The 25,754-nt window shown below is 50.8% G+C and overlaps 1 protein-coding gene across 1 annotated transcript; it reads left to right on the top strand.

The window, feature by feature from the left end:
* The first annotated feature begins 1,297 nt into the window (after positions 1-1,297).
* LOC102565525 (hippocampus abundant transcript 1 protein) lies at positions 1,298-19,866 on the top strand. Its single transcript, XM_059719641.1, has 12 exons — positions 1,298-1,552; positions 6,362-6,457; positions 8,479-8,541; positions 9,742-9,869; positions 10,271-10,385; positions 10,918-11,136; positions 12,311-12,424; positions 12,977-13,048; positions 13,898-14,010; positions 14,230-14,327; positions 15,047-15,213; positions 15,298-19,866. Exons 1-12 carry the CDS (start codon positions 1,469-1,471, stop codon positions 15,505-15,507), a joined length of 1,479 nt encoding a protein of 492 aa, XP_059575624.1. The 5' UTR covers positions 1,298-1,468; the 3' UTR covers positions 15,508-19,866.
* The last annotated feature ends 5,888 nt before the right edge of the window (positions 19,867-25,754 follow it).

Here is a 25,754-nt window from a genome sequence, read left to right as displayed (position 1 = left end):
AGGGGAGCTCCCAGCATGCACTGCTCCACTGCCAGCCCCTGTCATTTACAGGGATCCATGGTTTCCCAGCATGCACTGCTCCATGGCCTTCCCCTGCACTCTATGGGGGACCATGACTTCCCAGCATGCACTGCTCCACTGCCAGTCCCTGTCAGTTATGAGGATCCACGGCTTCCCAGCATGCACTGCTCCATGGCCTTCCCCTGCACTCTATGGGGGACCATGACTTCCCAGCATGCACTGCTCCACTGCCAGTCCCTGTCAGTTATGGGGATCCACGGCTTCCCAGCATGCACTGCTCCATGGCCTTCCCCTGCACTCTATGGGGGACCATGACTTCCCAGCATGCACTGCTCCACTGCCAGTCCCTGTCATTTATGGGGATCCACGGCTTCCCAGCATGCACTGCTCCATGGCCTTCCCCATCCTCTATGGGGGACCATTGCTTCCCAGCATGCACTGCTCCACTGCCAGCCCCTGTCAGTTATGGGGGACCCTGGCTTCCCAGCATGCATTGCTCCACTGCCAGCCCCTATACTCTATGGGGGAGCATGGCTTCCCAGCATGCACTGCTCCATGGCCATCCCCTGTAATTTTTTGGGGGGAAACTGTGGTTTCCCGGCATGCACTGCTCCATGTCATCTATCCTCTGTAATTTATGGGGGACCATGGCTTCCCAGTATGCACTGCTCCATAGCCATCTGTACTCTATGGGGAACTGTGACTTCCCAGCATGCACTGCTCCATGGCGATCCCCTGGGACAGCTGTCCTAGATCAGTGGTACAACCCGTCCCCCCCCTACGCAGCAGATTGATGGTACAGCCCTTCCCACTAGGGATGATGCCACCGGCCCCTTCAATCCCCCGCGCCCCCACACTGGATTAGTGGAACAGTCCACGGAAACGGTTTATTCCAAGAACCGACCGTTTCTGACAGCCACCCAATAACTACGCTCCTCGGCCCACACCCCCACATCCTCGTCCAATCAGATGGAGGGATGATGGGGGAGGGACGGGGCAGAGGAGCGGCTCCACCAATCCCGAGCGCGGAAGGGGCGAGGCTCCGCGGAAAGCAGGCGGCACCTGCTGCGCGGGAGGAGGGAGGGGGCGTGGAAATCGCCCGCCCGTATGGGGGCGGAGTGAGCGAGGTGGCGGGGAGCTCCGCGATAGGGCGTCGGGAATGAGTGACAGTGACGGCACCCAATAGGCTGTTGAGGTAGCGGGGGTGGACGTGTCGTCATCCGTGGGCGGGAGCGACCTGGGCTGCGCGCGCAGCAGGCGGAAGCGGCGGCTCTGACAGGCGGGGCGGTGGCAGGAGAGCGGCGGCGGCCCGGGGCGATGGCGGCGCCTCCTCCTCCCGCGTGAGGCGGCCCCGGGGGCCCCGAGTCTTCCCCGCCCCCCCGGGCTTGGTGCGGCCCGGCCCGGCCCGCGGGGGGACGATGGGGCAGCGGCGGGGCCCGGCCTCACCATGACCGGCGAGAAGAAGAAGAAGAAGCGGCTCAACCGCAGCGTGCTCCTGGCCAAGAAGATCATCATCCGCGACGGGGCCAACGTGAGCGCCGGGGGAGGGTGACCTGGGGGCTGGGGTGGCATTGTCAGCGCGGTAGGATGAGATGAGGGGTGGGGGAGGGTGGTCTGGGGGGGGTAGCATGGCCCCAGAGGGCTGGAGTAGGGTGGTTTGGGGGGTGGGAGTGAGGTACGATGGTCTGGGGGGGGGTAGCATGGCCCCAGGGGGCTGGAGTAGGGTGGTTTGTGGGGTGGGAGTGAGGTACGATGGTCTGGGGGGGGGGTAGGATGGCCCCGGGGGGCTGGAGTAGGGTGGTTTGGGGGGTGGGAGTGAGGTACGATGGTCTGGGGGGGGGGCAGCATGGCCCCAGGGGGCTGGAGTAGGGTGGTTTGGGGGGTGGGAGTGAGGTACGATGGTCTGGGGGGGGTAGGATGGCCCCGGGGGGCTGGAGTAGGGTGGTTTGGGGGGTGGGAGTGAGGTACGATGGTCTGGGGGGGGGTAGGATGGCCCCAGGGGGCTGGAGTAGGGTGGTTTGGGGGGTGGGAGTGAGGTACGATGGTCTGGGGGGGGGGTAGGATGGCCCCGGGGGGCTGGAGTAGGGTGGTTTGGGGGGTGGGAGTGAGGTACGATGGTCTGGGGGGGGGGTAGGATGGCCCCGGGGGGCTGGAGTAGGGTGGTTTGGGGGGTGGGAGTGAGGTACGATGGTCTGGGGGGGGGTAGGATGGCCCCGGGGGGCTGGAGTAGGGTGGTTTGGGGGGTGGGAGTGAGGTACGATGGTCTGGGGGGGGGTAGGATGGCCCCGGGGGGCTGGAGTAGGGTGGTTTGGGGGGTGGGAGTGAGGTACGATGGTCTGGGGGGGGGGTAGGATGGCCCTGGGGGGCTGGAGTAGGGTGGTTTGGGGGGTGGGAGTGAGGTACGATGGTCTGGGGGGGGGTAGGATGGCCCCGGGGGGCTGGAGTAGGGTGGTTTGGGGGGTGGGATGAGGTGAGGGGTGGGGTAGGATTGTTGGGGGTGTTCGATGGCTATGGGGGGGTTGGAGTGGGGGGGTGCTGGGGTAGTATTGTGGGGGGGGGCTAGGACGGCCCCAGGGGCAGGGCGGGGTAGGACAGGGCCAGGGAGACGTTCACCCTCTGCCGTTCCTTGCCCGTGGCCCGTGCCAGCTGCGCTGTGTCGTCATCGTCGTCCCCCCAGGTCTCTGTGCAGCAGCAGGCAGCCCTCAGCCCAGCTCTGAGGCTTGTGCCCCGGGGAAGCCCAGGCCCCAGCTCGCAGCCATCACCAGGTCCATGCGCGAGTGCCGCCCCACGCCTGGTTTCCGTGAAACGGACCAAACCGCAGCAAAGCACAGGCGTGATCCGGGCTGGAGCCGAGCGGCGCGGAGCAGAGGCTCGGCTGCTGCGCGGGGGAGGGGGGGGTCTGCAGAACAGCCCCGGGGGACCCGCCTGCCTGGTGGAGCAGCGCGTCTGCCTGAAGCTGGCACGTTGCCCTCGAGTGTCTGTGGGGCTGGCCGGCCACCTGCAAATCCAGCCCGGAATAGTTGCGTTCTGTTGCAAGGTTTTGAGGGGAGGGAAAGGCTATTAGCTGTCGCCAGCTGCTTGCAGTCTGTACCTGTAGCGCAGGTGGTAGCTTGATTTCTGAGACACTCGCGCGTTAGAACATCCCGGAGCCGTCGAGAACAGCGAGCTGTTGCTGCCCTTCTCCAGGCAAATTGCCGTATCCATAAGGTAGATTCTTGTCCCAGGGGATCCTTTGTGCAGCTCGGGGGCCGCTTGCAGCCCAGCTCTAGTGGATGCTCCTCTTGGGCTCAGCTGAGTTTCTACATTGGCTGTCTATCTCCCTGGTCCATCAGACCCACCAAATGAGTGATTCCTCGCCTGGGCCCCTGGAGATCCTTTCAAGGGTGCCATCGGGGGAGGGGGGGATCACACAACATTAGCACTGTCAAGTGGGCAGACGGAGTCACAAGATAAGCCCAGAGATTTCAGGTAGGAATCCATAATGCTAGGAAGACCACACCAGGGCAGGATGTGTCTGAGTCCTTTGCACCAGAAGAGTTGGCCTGGTATTTTCCGGTAGTCAAAAAAGAGTGAAAACTAAGAGCCAGCATTTCAGAAGGGGGCGGGGGCCTCGAGCCTAAAAAGATTGAGAACCACTTCACTAAATCGATCATGACGTCCAAGTCTTACTTAGGTTGGAAGTAACTCCTGCTGGGATCGTACCTGTGGTGTTTCTTGTAAAGTAAGAATCACTGTCAATTAGTTCGACTTATGATGCTTAACTCTGAACCAGGCCCGGGGCTATGGGTCTCTAAGGCCTCCAGATCAATAGGTTATTGTGCAATTCCTGCCATTAGCAGAATAAATATAAAATGTTCAAACGTGTTTTTTATTAGCAGAGCGTGCTCTGGGCAAACTTCAGTGGGAACAGAGCGTTTGCCATAAACAAAGACTAAGCATGTAGAAGATCCCAGAGCAGCTGAGCCATTTTAGAAGCTAGGAAAACATTAATTCACTGGGCTGTTTCCCCGTGTGACCACGAACAGAAGCAGGGGGTGAGGGTCATTCAGCACAGTAAGATCTGCCTCTGCAGGAGGGCGGCAGCTCTAGAGTTTCATCTGGTCTAGTGACTGACGCTGCTCTAATACGTCTGGAGAGTCTCAGGAGCTTGGGGTAGGATTAAATAGTGAATTCTAACAGGGGACGAGGTGCCAGAAGCTGTGGAAGTGGATAGAGAGGTCTTCTCTGTGTTCCTGATTTAAGACCTAATAAAAAGGGAATTCTAACTATGAAGTTGTGACTCTATCCCACGTGCCAGCAAGTTGGTGCAGAGCTGCTCACCCTCCATCCCAGGGTACTGTTTGTGTGAGGTGCTCTCTGTGAACGGCTTCGTAGCAACATTTGACGTGTTCTGAATGCCTGGCATAGCTCTAAAATGCTTTTGTACAGGCTTAGCACAGTTGCAAACCATGTTTGTGAGCCATATTTAACCAAGGAGCTGGTTACTGCTGTTGTCAGATGAATGGAATAGGCTAGCGCAGCGGTGTCCAAACGTATTGGCCAGTGTGCCACAAATTAGCCCCGTATGCTCCCCTAATGTCACTTCAGTCCCCTTCCCATACCCGATCTGCACTCTTCCTGCCCTATCTAATGATGTGCCGCCTGTCCCCTCCTCAGTCTGCTGCGTGCCCCACAGAGGCTGCCCGTGCCAAGAAACACGATTGTGCAGCCTAGTGACCGGCCTCGGTGACTCTGACAACCTTCTGCTTTGAGCTAACGAACGTGCTGTTTTGCTTCAGCCGTTTGAAGCTCGCGTGCTTAGTACTGAAAGCCCCAAGGTCAGTGTCCCTGGAGAGCTTGTGGTGTGTTTGGTCACACTTCACTACATTAGCGTGTTTCTAAGACACGGTCTCTATCCGAGCTAGCCAGGAAAACACGGTGTGTAACAACAGCCTTGTGAGAAATGGTTGACTCTTGTCCATTTTCTCTGCCCTGCTAATGGTTTGCAGGGTTCAGGCTGAGCTATGGACAGGTCTTGACAGGAGATCTGACTGCTGATTCTGTTGTGATCCGGGCTGCATGAATCCTTCATGCTGTCAGAAGGGTTTTGCCTGTTGCTCAAGATTGATAAGCTGTGCTTGCGTGGTTAGGTAGCACGTCTTTTTTTTTTTTTTTTTTTTTTTTTTCTAGTAGGAATTGGCAAAACAGAGGTATTTTGTTATACAAGCGATGGAATATGCAAAGTGTAGAGCAGTGGTTGAAAGGATGTCACAGGAGATGTGATGGGAAGGACTGGATTACTCTGGGGGTGAAGTGTGTACCACCCCCTCCTCCTATCAGGACAGGTTAGTGAGGGAATGATAATGAAACTTGTCTTCTTTTTTTTTTTTTTTTTTGTCTTGAATCACTGGCTTAGCACTACCTTCATATTTTTTTTATAGAAACAGAGAGGATTTGTCCTGTTTGCATGGAATAAAAATAGCTTTGTTTAATGACAGTATTTCCCTTGGGGTGCCTCCCGTTTTAAAGCTGTTGATTTGTCTTTAAATCAGACTTGCAGGCTTTTTTTAAGGGAAGCATCTCAGTAGAAACTGTGAAGGCAGCTGAGGTCTTGGAATGGACTGTCTTTTCTTGCCTTATCTTACTTTATTTCTGGCGAATCCATAGCTTCCCCAGAACTAGACTTCTCTCACGCTGCAGGCTATGGCAGGCTGTTAAAATCCAGTGTGCCTTGCATACTGCAGCCTGTGTAAATTAAAAGGAAAGTAGTCCCTCTATCTAGTTAAGAGAACCTACGCGCACAGGCTGAAGTTTGTGCAGCCGATTTAGGAGACTTGATATTCGGTTTCCATGCAAATCACTGGAATTTCTATCTCTGGCTCTTGAGACGCAGATATTTTGAGAGATGTGCTTTATGATGTATCGGAGCTCTCTGCCCTTTAGCCCACTTGCACTCAGAGTTTCTCCACCGGTGAAAAATGTGCTGTTCTCTGGGTGTTTGATCAGTGCAGTTTCCTGACGCAGGTGAGTTCCAACTTGTGTGCTTTTCTGTGCTGTCTTGTGACGGACGTTCTCCACTGGCATGTGACCTTGCCAGGTACATTCTGCACAGCAAAGAAACCCTCATGGGCCAGTAGGTGAGGGCTAGTGCTTTGAGGAAATACCCTTTCTGACTAAGCTGTGTCCGAGTCGTGTGTCAGTATTATTTGCTTTCAGCTTGCAGTGGACTTCAGTATTACCCCTCTTCGAAGCCCCCCCAGGAACTAATGGGAAGGTTTTCAAAGGCCCTTGAGTATCTCCCCCTACAGTGGGACAAATTTGTGTCTTGGAGCAGTGTTTCAATCTAACATTTCTTCCTCAGCGCCAGGGGATTGGAGAGCCCAGCGTCTACCATGCGGTTGTGGTGATTTTCCTCGAGTTCTTTGCCTGGGGGTTGCTGACCACTCCTATGTTAACGGTGAGTAACTGCTTGTGGCGACTGCCTCTTGCCCATCAGTGTGGCTCCGTACCTCCTTGTGCAGCGGCTAGGCCTTGCCTTGCAACACTGAGTTTGGGAGGGCTTTGGGTGGGTGCCACTTTGCTTTGAAACACAGGAGTCAAAGCCTGGGATGCTGTAACCTATCTGTAGAGCGTCTCGTTCTGAAGAGCGCTGTACATGTGGGAGTTGCCACATACGGTTCTTGAATGGAACCTGGCAGTTTAAAAATGCAGAGGAGCGCCGCTTGCTTGCTTCATTTGAAATGGCTTGGCTGGATTTAGGGAAGCCGAAACCTATCTCAGACTGGAACGGTCACAACATCTTGTGTAACCCCCCTGTTTTGGGGAGAACTTGCTTTAATGGCTAGACAATGAATGAAAATTAACACGGCCTGTCTTACAGCTACCCAGACCCTACACCATTTGAGTTATGCCTGGGCACAGGTTTAGCACTGAGACTTACCTCCCACTAAAATCCTACTTCCATGGCGTCAGGAGGATGCCCAGCCTTGCTGATCTAATGAGATTTTGCCAACAATTCATTTGGAAGTGACAGACTGCTCTGACTAAGACCAGCAGGAAAGGCTGCTCCACAGCAAAACAGGAAACAAAAGGATAGCTTTATCAAAAGAACTAGAAATCTCATCTCTGATAGTTGTCTCAAATGAGTGCTAAGTGACTGGAAACTTCCACGTTGGCAGCTTCAAGAGGAATTCTCAGCTTTCGGAGCTCGTTGGTAGGAATTGTTATGCCAGTTCACATTGGAGTTTAATGTACCATAGATATCTCTGAGCTGATCTCGGATATCTAGGTAACTGCCTTACAAAGCAAGGTTTGTTGTTCACACAAAGGCCCTTATGTTCATTTAATAGTGTAAAATGTAAGGCAATTACATGAGGGGCACTGAAGGAGGAAGAGGAGCAGAGAACACCAATTAGGCCAAGAAAAATGAAACTGAAGGATGGAAAAAGTTTGTACAGAACCACCTTAAAGTGTCAGACAAAATATGCCCCAACTGCTCCCACAGCCCTCACAAAGTCATAGAATCATAGAAGTCGGGTCGGAAGGGACCTTGTAGATCTTCAGGTCTGACCCCCTGCCTGGGCAGGAGGGAAACTGGGCTCAAGTGACCCCAGCCAGGTCGGCATCGAACCGCTTCTTAAAGACCCCCAGGGTAGGAGCCAGCACCACTTCCCTTGGAAGTCGGTTCCAGATCCTAGCCGCCCTAACTGTGAAGTAGTTCCTACGGATGTCTAATCTAAACCTACTCTCCAACAACTTGTGGCTGTTATTCCTTGTTATCCCGGGGGGCACTAAGGGAAACAAGGTCTCCCCCAAACCCTTCTGGTCCACCCTAGTGAGTTCATAGATGATCACAAGATCCCGCCTCAGCCTTCTCTTGTGAAGGCTGAACAGGTTCAGGTCCTGTAGCCTCATTGTAGGGTCTGCCCTGCTGTCCCCGGATCATGCGGGTGGCTCTCTGGACCCTCTCAATGTTGTCCACATCCCTCTTGAAGTGGGGTGCCCAGAACTGGACACAGTACTCCAGCTGTGGCCTGACCAGTGTGGCATAGAGGGGGAGGATCACCTCCTTGGCCCTACTTGAGATGCATCTGTGGATGCACGATAGGGTCCGGTTAGCCCTGCCGACCGTGACCTCGCATTGCTGGCCCATGTTCATCTTGGAGTCAGTGATGACTCCAAGATCCCTTTCTGCCTCCATGCTCTCAAGAAGGGAGTTTCCCATCTTATAAGTGTGCTGCTGGTTACTACTGCCCAAGTGCAGCACCCTGCACTTGTCCATATTGAAACGCACCCTGTCTGTGATACTGGTGTGGAAGTAATGGGACCCCTTGTAACTGGTGATCTGTGCAGTGTTTGTGGCAGGAGCGTGGGGTGTCACTGCTGTGTGTGACCACGGACTGCAGCTGTGTCTCCTGCAGTCCTGCTGTCCTCTTGCTAACAGCAGGGTCTGGAAAAGCTGTTGCTTTGTCTCCCTAGGTGTTGCACCAGACTTTTCCTCAACACACGTTCTTGATGAATGGCTTGATCCATGGAGTCAAGGTAAGAAATTTTCCACCCATATTAAGGAATCGGTGGAATGGAAGCATATGCAGCAAGCTAGACTGGCTTGTCATCTGGGCTTCATTCCAGACAGTACAGGGTCAATCGTAAGTAGAGTCGGCATGTATTTGGTTGTTCAGCCCAATATATGGACCCAATGTTCAGTTCAACCCAGTGTAAGGTAGCTGAGCTACTTTATTGGCAAGCTGAGCAAGAAAGTGCAGAATTGAAAGGATGTGAACACTGAATTGCATGCTTTCCCACATGGGTGGCCTCGTCCCCTCTAGCCTGGAAATCTGGTGAGGTAGCACAGGCCTCAAGGCTTTCTGAGCTGAGCTAAAAACACAGCAGACCAGTCTGAGAGCAGCCTAGTGATCTGGTCCTGGAATGTTAGAAGTCACGGCTGCTGAAGTAATGCCATTTAAAAACAACCATGATTTAGAAAGTGCACCTTCTCACAACAGAAAATAGGGATTGCAGAGCGGTGTAGCAACTGGAGAAGTGATTTTTTTTTTAAAGTTCAGCATCAGGAGGGGAGTGGCAGGTTCCAGCAAGCAATGAAACAAACTTTCTGATTTGCTTGGTAATGTGACAGACTAGCATAGTGACTTATGCCTTGGATTTGACAGGGGGGCTGCAATAAAGAGAGCGGAAGAGAGCTATCGTGGGGAAAGCACTTTTTCAATCCTGAAATGGAGCACTTCAGATAATCTCTTGTGTAGCCAAGGGAGTCTGTTCTGGCCCCCTGTTGTGAGTCTGTAAGACCCAGGCTGGAGAACTCAGGGGCTGAATGACCTGGGCCTCTGTTCAGAAACATCAGGTTTCTGTCTAGAAAAGTCAGAACTTTCCCCAAACTTCAGCAGACTCTGATGTTCTGGAGATGTGCCAGCATCTTCAGGCATTGTGGCAGTGACAACTCCCTGGTGCCCAAATGCTCGTGGGAAGGCCACAGCTGCAAGCTGTGCACTTGCAGGGAAAGGGGCAAGAATTTCTGAGCATTGAGCAGTGCCAAGTTGATTGCTTTTCCAGTATAAAGGCTTAAGCTGCCTAATGAACTGTCATGGTTTGCCTTCTAGAAAATAGGCTGAATGGATTGCAGCCTCCTGGCATCTGTACTGGTGACATTCAACTCTTGCTTTCCTCCTGACAGCTGGAGGGTTTGGGATTTCAGTCAGTGTGAATTTGTCTGTCTTCTCCTAGGGTCTGCTGTCTTTTCTAAGTGCCCCACTGATCGGTGCCCTCTCTGATGTCTGGGGCAGGAAGTCCTTTCTTCTCCTCACTGTCTTCTTCACATGTGCACCAATCCCTCTCATGAAGATCAGTCCCTGGTGAGTCCCTTCTTTTCCTAATGGACAGTGCTCATACAGAGCTGAGTGTCAGAAGAGGGCACTGGGGATGGCAGAGTGGGAGGTGCCATCAATGGATGAGACTTGCAGAGATTCATATCGTTCATAGAAAGCCCCTGGAGATGATGGAGCCTTTTCTTAATCCAGAGCTTTCTCCTTACTCAGCTTCACCACTGGATTCATTACTAGTCAGAGGGAAAAGTGCCTTCTAGAGTCTTGCTCCCCTAATGAGAACTAACTCATTATTGAGCAGTAGTTCTCATCTCATGTGGTCTTTCAAGCCATGAATTGTTGCAGGGCACAAAACTGAAGCCCAGCAGCCTTAGAATAGTGTGTGTGTTGTGTGGCATCCTTTAATTCTGTCCTGGAACTATCTCTTCCAGGTGGTATTTTGCTGTCATTTCCATGTCTGGAGTCTTTGCTGTCACCTTCTCTGTGATTTTTGCCTATGTTGCTGATATCACTCAGGAGCATGAACGGAGCACAGCTTATGGTTTGGTGAGGACTTGCATTATTGGTTTCCCCGTGAAGAGGGATGTTAAAGAACTGCTGAAAAGCTAAGGGGGGAAGGGGGGTCTTCTGGCTTTTCTATGGGTATTTTCCCCAGAATTTCTGCATCTCTCACAAAGCAGTTTGTTGTCTCTTCCATTACTGCCTCAGAAATCAACCCCGGCACTTGTTGCTATGAAATACAAAGACCAGCTGCGTTGTCCTTTGGTCTTTTATTCCAGCCTGTGCTATAAGTAGCACAGTGTGGGGAGCTCATTGGCTTGTTTCTCTGCAGCCAGAAGTGCTGGCTTCTCTGCTCTTGTGGGTCATACAGGATTAGTGCAAGTGTCTTAAAGGCACTGGCAGAGATGCCTTTTGTTCCCCATTGCCTAGAACCATACCAAGGGGGCAAGCTATATACAGAAGCCTGTGTCCTTATGAAGCATCACTTCCAGAGTAGATGGAGGTGCTGCCCGTAGGCTATACGGGGGAAGAGGTTTGGACCAGAGGAGGCAGCATTAACTTTTGTGTCATGCTTCAGGTTTCAGCCACTTTTGCCGCCAGCCTGGTCACAAGTCCAGCAATTGGTGCATATCTGTCCCGTGCCTACAGTGACACGCTGGTGGTGGTGCTGGCTTCAGGTGTTGCTTTGCTGGATATCGGTTTCATTCTGCTGGCAGTCCCAGAGTCGCTGCCCGAAGAAATGCGCCCTGTATCCTGGGGAGCCCCTATCTCTTGGGAACAGGCCGATCCATTTGCCGTAAGTACTTTCACTGCTGCTTATCTTTCCCTGCAGCTCCACATCTATATTCACCCAAGTCCCAGGTTCCCTCTTCTGAGAGGCGGGCGAGGATGAAAGTATGTTTTATGAGATGAGGGATGTGAAGTCAGCCCCTCTCAGGGGAGCAGTGCCTGGATGTTGATGACTGGCAGCTTTCCAGAGCTGGCTTCTGAGTTTACACAGCAACAGTGTCTTAAAAACAGCTCCAATCTGCCTGAAGCAAGTTTCTCGTGGTAGAAACATGTTGTTGTGTGAATTCAAGGCCTGTTGCTTCATGATTGCACTGTCTTACACAAGAGACATATCAGGTTAGTGCTGCTCTTTCCATGGGGGAGACCTGCTTAGGTCCCAGAAGAGGTGTGGAGCCTGGCTCAGTTGCATCTCAAGGGAGCATTTTATTTGCTAACACTTCTGATGGCACTGACTGAGGTGTCAGAGGGTAACGAGTCCCCTACTTCAGGGTGGGAGCTGCCTATCTGTGATGGTCCCGGCCTTTCTCACCCACCTCATCCACATGCAATATTCTGCAGCCATCCGGCCCATTATGGCAGTCTTCACACCTTCCTCTGAACCATCAGGTGTCATCTGCTGCCTTGTAATTAACAGACACTATGGAGAGGTGCTAGGATCTGGCAAGCTGTGTTTCTCTGAGCTTGGCAGCCACTGTATTTTCTTTAAGAAAAAGCAGTTCTACCAAGCACAGATGAAGTGAGAGGCCATGAAGGGCACTTAATTAAGAGTGACTTAGGAACAATTTCTCAGTATTCACCTGGGATAGAGAAGGCACCATTGTATGCAGTCGGGGAGGGGTTAGCTTCACTGATCTTCGTAGCATCAAGATGGAATTGCTGCTCTGTTTATGTTCTGAGGAGAGCCAGAGCTGCAGACATCCAGCTGGATTCTCTTGATGGTTTGTTAACTGGATAAAGCTCCCACACTTGCAGGGCGTGAGGGGTGTGAAGCAGGAGCTGTTTGTTGGGCTGACTGACTGTCACAGACGTATCTAATATCCTGAAATCCTGTTTCAGAATGAGCCCCGCAGGGTGCTCCGCATAACAAATAATGAATGCCGTCTGCTTTTTCCTTGCTGGAGATACATTTGAGCTCGGATCAGAGAGGGCTAATATGCTGTTTGCTTTGTCCCTTTCTCTAGTCACTCCGCAAAGTGGGCCAAGACTCCACGGTGCTTCTCATATGCATCACCGTTTTCCTCTCCTACCTTCCTGAAGCCGGCCAGTACTCCAGCTTCTTCCTGTATCTGCGACAGGTTAGTCATCGGGGTTAGGCTGTTGAAACATACAGGGTCTGAAGGCTGAGCCTCGGTTTATAATCTCGTGCATGTCCGTATTTCCTTTTTTGTTTGTGGTCTCTGGGGCAGCTTCTTCCCCACAACCTCCAGTTTATTGGAGGGACTTTCACCTTGACTGCACACCAGCAGTTCTGGTTTGAGGAGATGCTGTGCGGCAGTAACACCAACAACAGTGCAAGAGAGAGAACCAGTGACCTTCTCCCTCTCCTAGAAACGTAACATTTACGTGGGTCCTGCATTATCTGTGCAACCCTTCCCTGGATGGCCACTAGCTGCCTTCTCTGTCCTGTTACCTTCAGGCATTTTAGGGTGTTCCATTTACTTAGTTATCTGTAGTCAATAGGAGCATCTTCCATTTTATTGTTGTAATGGTCACTTCGCCACAAGTTTGCGGACAGTGTGGTTGTTTGATGTCCACTTTATGTGATATGTAGTCAATAAGCACTAACACTGGCTTGTATATGCAAAGTCCTATGCCTGGAATAGCGTTCCTTTCTGATGCCTTTGCAGGTCATTGGATTTTCCTCCGAGACTGTAGCAGCCTTCATCGGGGTAGTGGGAATCCTCTCTATATTGGCTCAGGTGAGAACCAGTATTCTGCAGTCTTTGGGAAACTATGCTCACAAACATCCTAGTTATGAAATGAATCCCAGTGCCCGCACACACACGCAGTGTTAGTCACGTGCGCAGATCCATAATGTATTTCTATCTTCTGTGATGGATGAGGTAGAAAGTACTGGTTGTTTGAGCTCAACACTAAAGAGCTGTCGTTCGTTCAGCTTTGCCCTTGAGTAGCTGTAGAGCGCTCTGGAAGACTCCGTAACCTCTCTGGCAACTCGGGAGTGTCCATTTTATTCATATAATGCTAACTGGAGTGGCAGTCTTGCCTTTCAAGCCTTCAGTTGAGATAGAAGGACCAAGCAGGATAGCAGTGGTGCCCTCTCTGAAGGGGGATGAACTTTCAAGTGATACAAGGCTTGTAACTGAAAGTAATGGGGTGAATTGAAGAGAAGCTTCTCAGCAGTCAGATGTATTGCCTTTAAAAACACTTGCCAGAGGAAGAAGTGGAAGCCTTGCTTCTGAGAACACTTACGTTTAGGTTAGACTGGGAAAAAGAGAGTAGCCTATAGAGAACACCTACACTTGCTGGGGGCACAGGGACTGAATTAGATGGGCCTCTGCAGGTGTCTCCATCTAATGATGATAATCCCTTCATCGTATGAAACCTAGCCAGGAGTGAAGGAGGAGTTTTTCTGCCAGGCGCACCTCTTAGCCTTATGATCCCTTATACAAGCACACTTTGCAGGCTGCAGAACAACCCAAGGCCCTGACAGCACAGCCTGCAGTGCACAGTCTCTTTGCTTTCTATCCCATTCACTTCCAAGTATGTTAAACCAAGGAAGATGATAGCGTTTCATTTTCTCTCTTCAGACAGTTGTGTTGGGGATTCTCATGCGGTCAATAGGAAACAAGAATACCATCCTCTTGGGATTAGGCTTCCAGATCCTGCAGCTTGCCTGGTACGGCTTTGGATCGCAGCCTTGGTAAGAGTTGATTAACACTGTCTGACAAACTGCATGTTGCTGTGCTTCTGGTCCATCCCCTCCCAAGGCAGTTCTGTGCCCTGTGCAGTTCTGTGAGGTGCTCTCCCTTTAGCCGCCAGGGGGAGATGCGCGCCTGCTCCTTTTGCCTTGGCTCGTATTGTTCTGTGTATGGGGGCCCTCCTCCTCTCCAGTTGATCTTTTGACTGTTCTTCCCTCTAGGATGATGTGGGCTGCAGGAGCGGTGGCTGCAATGTCCAGTATCACGTTTCCAGCCATTAGTGCCATGGTGTCCAGAAACGCAGACCCTGACCAGCAGGGTGAGTGGCCGGTTGTGCTTGTCTAAGGGTTCAGACCACCTGTCCCACGCCTGTCCAAACAAACCTCCCAATTTTACACCTTGTGTGGGGCGGAAATGCTATTGCCGCTCCAAGTGGTATAAATCTATCTTTAACTCTTTAAACTGTGGTGATCGTCTTGCCATGCCGTGTCACGGCTGTGTGGCTTCAAGGCCTCATGACAGCCATCATCCATTTTAATCCTTTAGCATGTGGAATGCAAGTCCTCTAAAGAGGCACTTGTACAACCAAGAGAACGTGGGACTTGATGGTATGAGCTAATACAGTTATCCTGCCTGTATCCTGCTTGTAGCAATATCTGCTGGTTGAGGAAGGCAGTCTTAGCAAAACTTTCATAAACCACATGAGCAATCATTTGAGGTCAGAGGGGAAGGATCTTCTGGATCATTTCCCTATCTCAAGCTTGCCCCTTGAATCCTGAAGTCTGACACCCTTAAATGTCTTGCGTGTCTTTGTACAGTTTACCAGTGTTCGTCACATTCTGGAAAGCGGCACATTTCCTATTGATGAGTTTGTAGGCGGCTGTAGCCAAGTAGGAGCTTGGATGTGTCTTGAGACACGTGTTGGCTTATACGTGTTTTACCAGTCTTCCAAGTGTTAGGGAACCTCTTATGTGCATGGTGAAGCCCTTCAGAAAGGTGGAGGCTGATGTCTTCCCTGTCCCCACCTTGTTTTCCCAGGCGTGGTCCAGGGGATGATTACCGGAATTCGGGGCCTTTGTAACGGGCTGGGGCCGGCGCTTTATGGCTTTGTCTTCTACCTGTTCCACGTGGAGCTGAACGAAATGGCTGAGGTGGAGACCTTGGGAAAAGCCACAAAGCCCAACATGGCCAACCCCACTGATGAGGTACCTGCCCAGCGTCATCCCGAGTTTTGCATCTCTTCTCCACACGGCTCAACATTAATCATTCCTCTCTGCTTTGCCTTACAGAGTAGCATCATCCCAGGGCCCCCTTTCCTCTTTGGAGCCTGCTCTGTCCTGCTGTCGCTCCTAGTGGCCTTGTTCATCCCAGAACACAACCTCGCGTTGAGATCAGGCAGCCACAAGAAACACAGCAACGGGGCCCAGACCCACACCCACAGCCCGCAGGCTGGAGGATCGGATGGCAAGGAGCCCCTCCTAGAGGACAGTAGCGTATGAGGGTGGGAGGGAAGAACTTGATTCACTCACATTTCAACTCCAAACCCAGGGTGGACTGTACCAGTTGGAGAGTGGAGGGGAAGGAGGTAACAGACTGTGCACCACTAGCAGCGACTGAAAGGGGAGACTGGCGTCCCTCCCAAGCCAGATGCATCCAGCTGGTGCAAAAAAAAAAAAAAAGGAATTGTACCATCTGGTGCTGATGAAGGAGGGAGAAGTTGGACTGCGCCTGCGAAGGGATAGTTCTTCAAACGCCAACCTATGTGAATAGTGAACTTCATGGTGTAACCTGCCAAATATTCAACTTGCCAGTGGAATAAGTGAGGAGCTAGAATTCTACCCTGCTCTTTAATATAAACTAAATGATCCAACCGCCAGAGTAAAACCAATGCCTCTGTTACATGCCCCATTCCCTTTTATATAATCAGAAGTAGCCACTGGCCCCATCACAGCTTGATCAGCTAAACCACTTCGGGCTCAGGATGGGAGGAGGGTAGGAAGCCTAATCCAATGCTGTACACTCGCCTCATGCTGAGGATACAGAGTGGTCTAATACACTAAATAGAGAGCAGTGTGTGCGTGTGTGTCGAATAGGCCACGCAGCCTCCGGTCGAGGTAGATCTGATGAATTTGCCCATTCCAGCCTGTGAGAAACAGACCGAAAAAGGAATATTTTAGTAATGTCCTGAAGGAAGGGACAAAAGATGGAAATAGTTGCTGGTGACGCTGCCTGTAGGTCAAATAGGACAGGCTGAGAGGTGAAAGGGCAGTTGTGTGAGTTAAAAGGAGATAGATGGTCAAGCATTAGCTTGTTTTGTTACAGCTGGACTTTGCACAATAGAGGCTTGTTGCGTGTGGTACCCTCTTCTCGAGGGGGATTGAGGCAGTTCAAAAGAAAAAAACAAACCCACCTCACGTGGAACTGGCAATTTAGAAAATGTTTCCCTCAAGGAGGTGAGAGCCATGACCAAATCCTTGTTAAGCACTTTTATTAAAGCAGTTGATTTAATAAAATCAAACTGCTGCCATTACAACTGATGATGGCTCTCCATAAAGTACTGGTCAGATGAGGTGCAGCCATTCTGGTCAGCATTATATCATGGGTCAACCCGAAGGGTCCCAGCATCAATCTTGCAGTACGTTGGGAACGCAGTAGTTTGAAATCCGGTGGCATTTCTAGACTTTTAGCAGAGAGTGTCACTTGGTGAGGCCTGACAGCTGAGCTCGGGTCATGCAGCAGCAGAATGAAGCAAAGGTACAGGAACGCGTGCGCACGCAATAAGGAACCTGTGTTTCGCATGTGAGGAATGCTTGCTATTTCCCAGCGTATAGAGGGGCATTAAAGAGGGCAGGAATCGATTCTCGTCGGTCAGTGAGGTCGGAATCAAAATGAAAGAGAAGGCATAGGGTAAAGATTAGGGTAAAGGTCAAATCCAAGGACATTTAAACAGGAAACTAGTTGTTAAAGGAGTTGTGGGTTCATTCATTCATAAGAATCCTTCAAACTACAACAGGTCTGATGCTGTAGAGCTCTCTGGAAAGGAGAGAAGTCCGCCATCCAGTCATTCTGGTTGGGGTCAGTCGGCTCGTAGCACGGGTTTGTAGTAAGCACTGAATGGAAAGAGAGGTCAAGAGCAATGGATGCTACAGGTAGGGCACACCAGCTAGCCTCTGGGGTCACTGGGAGCAGGGACAGGAAGTCTGGGCTGAGTCGACTAGGGAGGCACAGCTCCATGGGTCAGCTCTGGGTGCTGATGCAACGTCCATGTGTCAGGACTCGAAACACCCACTTATTTTGGTGAGTTTAGAGCTAGGGAAGGTGCCGGTGGTTTGCCTTGGAGATTGAAATCCTCTTGCCACACTGTGGACCCAAGGATGGGGACCTGTGCTGCATGCTCCCCCTCTCTGCCCTGCCAATATACCTCAACCCCATCCTGGAGGGAGTGCTGCTAGGGATGTTTTGGGGGGTGGGGGAGGGTTCGTTTTCTGGGGGTTATTTGGGGGGACCAGTTATTGTCAAGTTTTTGTCATGTCAACAGCTGTTTTCTAGAAGACGGACTGAGGTCCACAAAGTGAGCCTTATAGGTCATGTCAGAGCACTCTGCTAGTAACAGCTTTGAGTCGCTGTGTAGCTAGATTGGGCTTGAACTAGTGACCTGGTATCCATTTACCTATGCCCCCGAGCCAGCCAGTTGTTCATCCAGATCTGTACACGTAGCCCACGTGCCCGAGTGCAGGCCAGCTGCCTCCAGTGGTGGAAGGGTTTGCCCGCATGGCTGTGTTGTGGGACAGGATACAAAAGTGGCGGAGAACTCCACTTGCGGCTGGCAAACAGTCAGGAAGAGCTTGCTGGATAGTACGGCATACCCATTCGTAGAGGAAATCAAAGCGCTTAAAGCCGTTTCTTATCCAGAAATCCTTACTCGGTAGATCCAGGGTAAGTGCAGTTGCAAAGAAGCCACTTTGCGAGCACGACAAAGCGAGGCTGCCCACCCCGATTGTCCATTTTGTATTACAGTTGGGACAGCTGTTTTCCCTCCCTTCGTCCACGCACACAAATTAAACCTTGCCTTGTGGACATTGGGGTTCTCAGAGGTGCCAGGTAAAGTAACCAAAATGCCACAGAATGAACAGACCTAATTATTATTATTTTTTTTTTTTTAAACCTGTCCCTTTATTTAATTCCCTTACCTTAAATGTGGCATTTCCTAATCCCATTTCCCTTCACCGTTGCCGCTGATTGTGGCTTTTTCTTATTCCTTCGCTCCACATGGACGGTGAAAGGCGTCTCGCTCAGTTGTTTCACTGATTGTTCCTCTTAACACAACAAGATGTTTGAGTTTCCAGGGTTTCTCAAACTCCTGCAATAGCGTGCTTTGAGGCTAACTCGAAAACCCAACGCTTCTTAATTTTTGTAGCATGACTCAGATCCATCCGTTTTGGGCCCAAAAGACAGTATCCCCATAGGTAAAACAAGCTACTGGCTTGAGGTGCTCTCCTTTACGAACGAGTTCTGCACAGAAACGAATTTCTGTGGCTCAGTCTGGACTCGGAGGTCTTTACAGCATAACATCTATGGTCAAGGATCTGATTTCTTTTCTTTTTTTTTTTTTAAAGTAAATAGTTATGCTTTAAAAGTCCTAGTGTGGATGTAATTAAACTGGTGTAAGAAAGGTGACGTTGGTACAGTTATACCCTTTAACGAGAGGGTGGAAACTATCAATGGAAAGAATCTTTTTACCACTAAAACGGCATCCGTGCTTTGGAGGTTGTATTGCTCCAACTGTACCAGTTGGGTTCAAATGGTACGATGTCTAGCGCAGATCTGGCCTCGGTGACAATGCTGCTGAACGGCTTTGGAAACTTGAATGCAATGTAGCGGCAGGGATATTTGCATCCCCTGGGAGATCCCACTGACCCTCGAGTAGTGAAGCAGACGGGAAATTGTTTCCAAGTCCTTGAAATTGGATCTACCTTCCCACTCACCTGGGGAGGCTGCCCCAACCTCGTCCCCTGACTCCTTCCGCCTTCATGGGTAGGGATACGACCCGCCGTTTTGTCTCTCAACAGAACGCGAAGGATTTGGGGCCAAGCTGTAGAGGAGCCAAAATTACTGGACCTGAATGAAGAATGCCCTTATTCTGAAAGGCCGGTAATTTCCTGTATCACTTCTCGTGGAGACTAGAATCTGTACAGAACATTTAGACTACTTTTGCCAATTTTTTTGTTACTTTCTATGGAAAAGCTAACTATTTTTAAAATAGCCTTTTTTTTAACCCCCCCCACCCTTGACCTGCAGTGTGATACCCAGCGCTGGCTGGCTGTCCCGTACTGACATCTCCAATAGATCAACGCCGTCGTATCGCAGGTGGGCAAGCAGTGGCAAACTCCACCGTGGCTGGAGCGTTTTCATTCTGGTGCCCCCTGTGATATGAGGCAAAGATCACTTATTTGGCCTTCCTCTACAGTTCCAGTGTTCATTGCAGGCAGTTCAAGTGAGTTTAAAAACTGATATTGTTGGATTTAAAAAAAAAACAAACAGTCTGTTCTCACTTGCCTTTCAGTTTTGCAAAAGGATAAATTTTCATTTAACCGTTCTTGGGTTTGTTCTGTTCTCTGCACCGCTAGCGTTCCTGGTGACGGTTGGAAGGTCTTGTATAGGGGAAGGTCCACGTATCCTGATGAAGAATTCTTAAATTAACCAAGTTTACTATTGCTCTTGTTCTTTTGTGTTTCTTTTTCTTTTCTTTTCTGTTCGGCTAATGACGAAATGTATTTAGTTTCTTTTAGATTGTGTTTAGAACTGGCTAATCTCTCCCATTCGTGGGATATTTATTAAACTGCTACTTTCCTGTTGCAGTGAAGTTCTCTGTTATCGCTTTGACGCGCTGTTTGGGAGATGCCTTTTTTTCTTTAAAAAAACTCAAACCTGGGGCCTGTGATGCTCGAAGTGACTTTTTGCAGGTGCTCTTTGCTCCATTTTTGACCCTTGGGTGAGGTGTGGTTGAGAAACACATGACGATTCCTGGAGTTGTCCCCTCCTCTACTGAAGGAGAGAGCTATATCCAAACTTGTGCCCTTTTAATGATGCCAGCTTCCTAAAAAAAAGTCTAAGTTATTTTGACATAAGTATTAGTGCAATGACTCTTGATCCAAAAAAGGGCCTGAATTTGATTTTTTTGAAAAGCTAGTAACGAACTTTGGTCCTGAAACAAGTTTCCAGGTAGCAGCGAGTAGGAATAACTACAGCACCTGTGAATTCACTCCTGCTGTTCACTGGGTTGCTTTAGTCGGAGATGATCCTGTCTTGAGCAGGAGGCTGGACTAGATGACTCCTTCCAGTCCTATTTTCCTGTGATCCTATTACTTTGGGGCTGTGTTTCAGACTTGCCCTGAACCCACTGCCCTTTAGAACTCCTTGCCCCTCAGTGTCTTTACACCAGTGGTTTTCGACCTCCGGGGATCCTCAGACTGTCTAAAGGGTCCATGAAAGATGACTATGACCAATCAAGAGCATGTGAATACTCAAGCTTACAATCCAAAGGGGTCCCCACCTCCACTCGACGTTTCCAAAGGGATCCGCAAATGAAAGAAGGTTGAAAAACCGCTGCTCTACGCCTTTCTTGCGTATCTGGGGAGCGCACGGGGACTTGGATAAGTTGAAAAGTGCTTGTCAGATCCTTGAACGGCAGGTGCTATATTAGAAATACTTCTGGGTGTCAAATAATCTGTTCACACCACGAAGCTCAAAATAACCACCCGTTCAAGGTGTTATGGCAGGCATCCAGCTGCTGTTTGAAGTGTGGGGGATACAGCAGGGCAATCGCCGTCAAATGTCTTCCGATTTGTGGTTTGCCTCAGTCTTAGGTTAAACAAGGATACTTCGGGACTCGGGCTAGCAGCAAAATCGAATCTGTGCGTTAGCAGCAGTCATTCCGGCATCTGTACTGGCCGGGATACACCCAACGCGGCCAATTCAGTTTTGTTTATATGACTGGGCATGGAGGCACAAAGTTATCAGCTTCTCTGCTTTTTATTCTATTGTATTCATTTCCCGGTCAGGCTTAATTTAGATCTTATCTTATCGCTTTTTCAAGTCTTTCCAAACATTTGCTCCTGCTAACATACACAATGGTTATTGTTAGAAACCAGATAGAAAGGCTCTTGGATGGACTCTCCAGTCTGTGCCTGGAATCCCCTTTATCTGGGGGGAAAAAAATGGCCCGTCTCTTGCAAAAGATGCTGTTTTTGGGGTGGTTTTCCCATATTTCCGTTTTTTCTTGTAATGTGATGTGTCCCTTCTCTGGAATGAGTGGAGGTATTTGAGCTATGGGGCTGGTTGGAAGGGAGGGTGTAATATCTTCCACAAAAAAAAAATAATTAAAAAATGACATGGAAGAGTTCAGACTGGGGGTTTTCAAAAGAACTGAAGGGTTTTACTCTGCTAAATCCCTTAAACTCTCTGTGAACATTTGGCATTTCAGTTCCTTGGGGAAATTCCAGCGTCACGTGAAGGGCCTCTGCCCTCCGCAACCACTAGCTGTGGAAATGGCTCGCAGGCACCCCTGTGGAGCAGGCTGCTCTTCCCTTGGCTCGGCGTCTTTGCAGAGTGGCTTGGTGATGGGCTGACGTGCTGCCCTGCGGCACCCTCGCTTGCTCTGCGCTCCCGCACGTTTCTATCCGGGACTGGCTCGTCTCTGCCCCTCTCGTTCGGAGTTAGAGCTCTGCCTTGAGGAGTCATTACTGGACTTGTTCTTACCCAGACATGCTGCAAAACGGCGCTCGGCACACGTTACCCCATAACCCATGAAGGTAGGGATCTAATTCAGTTGTTAGTCGGTGTTTTGGCGGAGGTGACCCGGTGGCAGGGATTAGGGACTGATTCAGCCTCTCCTTTGGCTGACTGAAGTGCTGCAGGGATGGATGCTGGAGATGGGGAACGTTGAAAGGGCAAAGCTTAAGGCCAAATCCTAACCACTTAAGCCTGGGAAGGATGCACTTTTATTTCCCGTCCTTCCACCTCCAAAGCAACTTCGGGAAGAACTGCTTTACTGCCCGAGCCCCCAAGGTTTGAATAGACTGCCGCCGGAGGTGGTTCAAGCGCCTACCTTAGACACCTTCAAGAGACATCTGGATATTTATCTTGCTGGGATCCCATGACCCCAGTTGATTTCCTGCCCCTGGGGCAGGGGCTGGACTTGATGATCTTCCGAGGTCCCTTCCAGCCCGAATGTCTATGAATCTAGGTGTCTCTGCGTTCGGGGCAGCATTTTGCTCAACCACAATGGTTGACTTTCACACTCCTCCACTTCAGCTTCCTCATCTCTCTTCCTCCCCAGGATTCACGTAGACCACATCTTCCAAACCTTGCCACCTCTGCTGTCCCTCAGCCACGTAGAATTAAACCAGATTCTGGACAGTCACCTTGCTGGGGTCACTTAACCCCAGGTGTCTTTCTGCCCGGAGACGGGGGCTGGGCCCAATGAGCTGCAAGGTCCCTTCCAGCCCCTAACAATCTGAATCAAATAGCCCTCCAACTGCATTGTGCTTATCCCTAAACTGTAGCATCCCAACCCACCTGGAAACTGCTGACGGCAGAATAGCGAGCGCAGCCGGTGAGCTGTGTGCTATGTGGAAAGGACCTGGTTGTGTCATGGCAGGATTGGGCACAGTCTACCCTAGCAGAGACACAGAGGGCTCGGAGCCTGAGTCCGTCGCGAGAAACTTCAACATCGAGTGGCACCAAAGTAGGATCAGACTGAAATCCCAAGTCCCTCTCCCCTGCTCAGAGCTGTGCCAGAAGTTCCCAGAGCAGCCTCAAACCACACGCATTGGTTTGGGCGTCTGGCCCAGGCTGGTTATGCTTTTTGGGGTTTCTGTTGTGGGGACTGCAAAATAGATATGAGCCAGCTGGGGCAGTCAATGGAGTGAGTTGTGTATGAAGGAAGGATAGTGTGATCCTAATGAAGCAAAACCTGTGGCACGTGGACTCTTGCTCCAGGGTCATGCGAGCCTGGTTCGCTATCGGGTTGAAAAGACCTCCTGCTTCTGCTTCTCGTGCTTTCTTCTCATCTTGGATCTCGCCTACAGCCTTGTTGGGAGGGGAGAACTGCTAGCCCCTCTTTCCGCACTGCTGCTAAGCTCCCTGCGAATATATCCCCTTCCCTCGCCATATTGATAGGAGACCCGTCGATGCCTTGGTTGTTCTTGCCTTGTTCTCGTTCCAAAGGGATCGTTGGCGTCTCGGCTATGACCTGTGAGTATCCCATGCAGGAAGCTAACCCTCTTCTCCGTGGGTTTGTCTGTCTTCCTCGCTGCGTAGTTTTGGGTTGTGTTTCCAGAGAGCCTTTGTGCTCTGGATGGCCAGGAAGAGAAGCATTATCAGGTTCCAGGAAAACGTTTCATTTGTTGTAATCAACACACCCTTGGTTCTGACCCAAAGATTTCTTGCTATTTAGAGGTTTCTGGAGCCACTGGCACGTCTCTTGGTCTCTGTGCTGTTCCTGGACTGCTCTCCTGACCCTCTGCCCTTGTGGGAATAGGCCTGGCTAATTCGTCGCCCCTTGGCCTAGAGACGCCGTTTGCCAAGAGCCAGGAGCTTGCTTCTGCGATGCTCAAGAAGGTACGGGCAGTTAGCCGGGACACGTGGCAGTAGTGATCGGACAACCTCTTCAGACGGGGAAGGTTTGCAAGGTTGCCATCAGGCCCGGCGATGGAGGCGTGCCGACAAAAATGGGATTTCGGTGAAGTCGACGTTGTCTGGGCCAGGCAGCGGTTCGGCAGCACCATGTCGGCTCTCCAAGTGGGAATCCCACCAGCACAGTCCACCTCCTCCCAGCGCTTGCATGTGGGAAACAGGAGGAATGATTGAGGAGCCGACCTTGGGGACAAGTGTCCCGAGGCCTGTGCTCTGTCTCTGTGACCTTGGGCAAGTATTTTTGTCTTTGTGCCACTCTTCAGTCTTTCCTCTGGCATGGGTGATTCCAGGAGACTCCCATGTTCCCAAGGATTCGGGGCCTGGCACTTTGCCTGGCTTCTCCTGGTAGCTCCTGCTGATTCTGTCCTTGCCCTCTCTCAGTGGCCAATGCATGTGAAACACCCAAATAACCTTAATTTCAGCTACGCTGCAGACACTGCCTCAAAGGAAAGATGATATTAGGCATTTCAGGTTCTGCTGGTTACTTTATTCTCTTTGTGATTCATCCAGGAAAGTTAAATGCCTCCTTCCCTTTGCCTGCTTGGCTTTGGTTTAGGTTCAGCTTGATGCCTTTGCTGCCTGGAGTTTCTGGGTTGAGGGTCTGGGTGACAGTGGAGGTATAGGGCTCTGTGCACAAAAACTGAACCGTCTACGTGGGCCAGCTGAGGCACTGAGCTGCATCATTACAGACCGTGTTTCTTCTGTGCTCATGCCTTGCATGTGGCGGGGGGGGGCCATAAATTAATTCGTAATGCCCTGGCAAGCTGGTTTCTCTTTACCTACTGTTGCTTACTGTCATCCAGGCCTCCACAAGAAGGCACGGCACGTAAGATGAATGAGGAACCACTCATCCAAGCTACGTGCAGTGGTGCTTCTTACTATAAGCCTGCTCTCTTGCTTGCATTGAATAAGGTACATTTTATTATCTAGTTTATATTGCCGTAGCAAGCAGGGTCCTTTGTGCAGGGTCCCACAGCGCTAAGTGCTGTACGAACACAGGAACAGGTGGAGTTGATCCCAGAAAAGCTTGTGGTCCTCGGAGACCGACGTTGGAAGGATTCTGGGGCAGAGATGATTGAGACGGGTACCATTTCTGCATATGAGCGGGCTTTCATTCAGTGTCTCTTGGTGTCCCACTGGTTGTCACTAACTGCCTGGCATCATCTAGGCATTGCAGCAGAAGCAGGATGTTGAGTGGCACGGAGGAGATGGCAGTGACCTCGGCTTCAGTCCAGGGAAGGCGTTCTTCACCCAGATGAAGGCCCAGACGCTAGCGAGGAAAGCTGGCCAGGTCAAAATGGAGAGGCAGCATCCCATGCTAAAGGGGTGAGAGTAGATGAGCAAAGTTATTAAGAAGATGAGGGTGAGTGCCTTGTGTTGCAGCAGTGGAGACCTTCACGAGGGATAGGCTGCAGCGTTATCCAAGTCACAGGCCTGGAAGAGGCTTCGGTGGCTGCACTGTACAAGCTGCAAGAGAGCAACCTGGGCTAGAGAAGGGTCAACTGGGACTGACGTACAAGGCGGAGGGGCTTAGAGCAAATCCTCGCCCTCTGAACAAGCTAAGAACTGGATCTCAGGCCCAATAATGAAGGGAAATGCGGCCAGAACGCTTAGATGTGTTGCACAAGAGGAAAAACCGAGTCAGAGGTGACCACAAGTTGACCAGCTTGAGTTTCCTATGGAAAAAAAGACATTCTGATCTTTGTCCAGAAGAAGAAACGTTTCCACTAACTGCAATAAGTGCTGCGGAGATGTAGGCAGCTTCCTGCGTGAGAGGCAAGCAGAGGGGGTGCCAGCGGACATGGACCACCCGTCTCTGGCTTAAGGTATTGGAATCTGTCTGCTGATTATCCAGAAGCAGTAGTGGAAAGTCCAGGAAATAGATCTGCTAACACAGGATGGAAAGGAACAAAAAAATCCACAGCCATTAATCACTCCGGGCACGGCGGTTCATATACAAGCTGTTTATAAAAGACTTCCCTGGCCTCCGCAAGAACTCTAAACATGAAACGATACATTAATCATCTGGCCTCGGCGGGGGGTAGCGGGG

Source organism: Alligator mississippiensis, chromosome 16 (assembly GCF_030867095.1).
Source record: "Alligator mississippiensis isolate rAllMis1 chromosome 16, rAllMis1, whole genome shotgun sequence".
Classification (NCBI taxonomy): domain Eukaryota; kingdom Metazoa; phylum Chordata; order Crocodylia; family Alligatoridae; genus Alligator; species Alligator mississippiensis.
The sequence above is the reverse complement of the archived record's forward strand: the minus strand, read 5'-3'. Positions and strand labels throughout refer to the sequence as shown.

Coding starts and splice junctions, on each gene's coding strand:
- LOC102565525 (XM_059719641.1), top strand. CDS start 1,469: ATGACCGGCGAGAAGAAGAAGAAGAAGCGGCTCAACCGCAGCGTGCTC. Junction 10,386..10,917: donor GGAGCACAGCTTATGGTTTG/GTGAGGACTTGC, acceptor GTCATGCTTCAG/GTTTCAGCCACTTTTGCCGC. Junction 14,011..14,229: donor GGCTTTGGATCGCAGCCTTG/GTAAGAGTTGAT, acceptor TCTTCCCTCTAG/GATGATGTGGGCTGCAGGAG.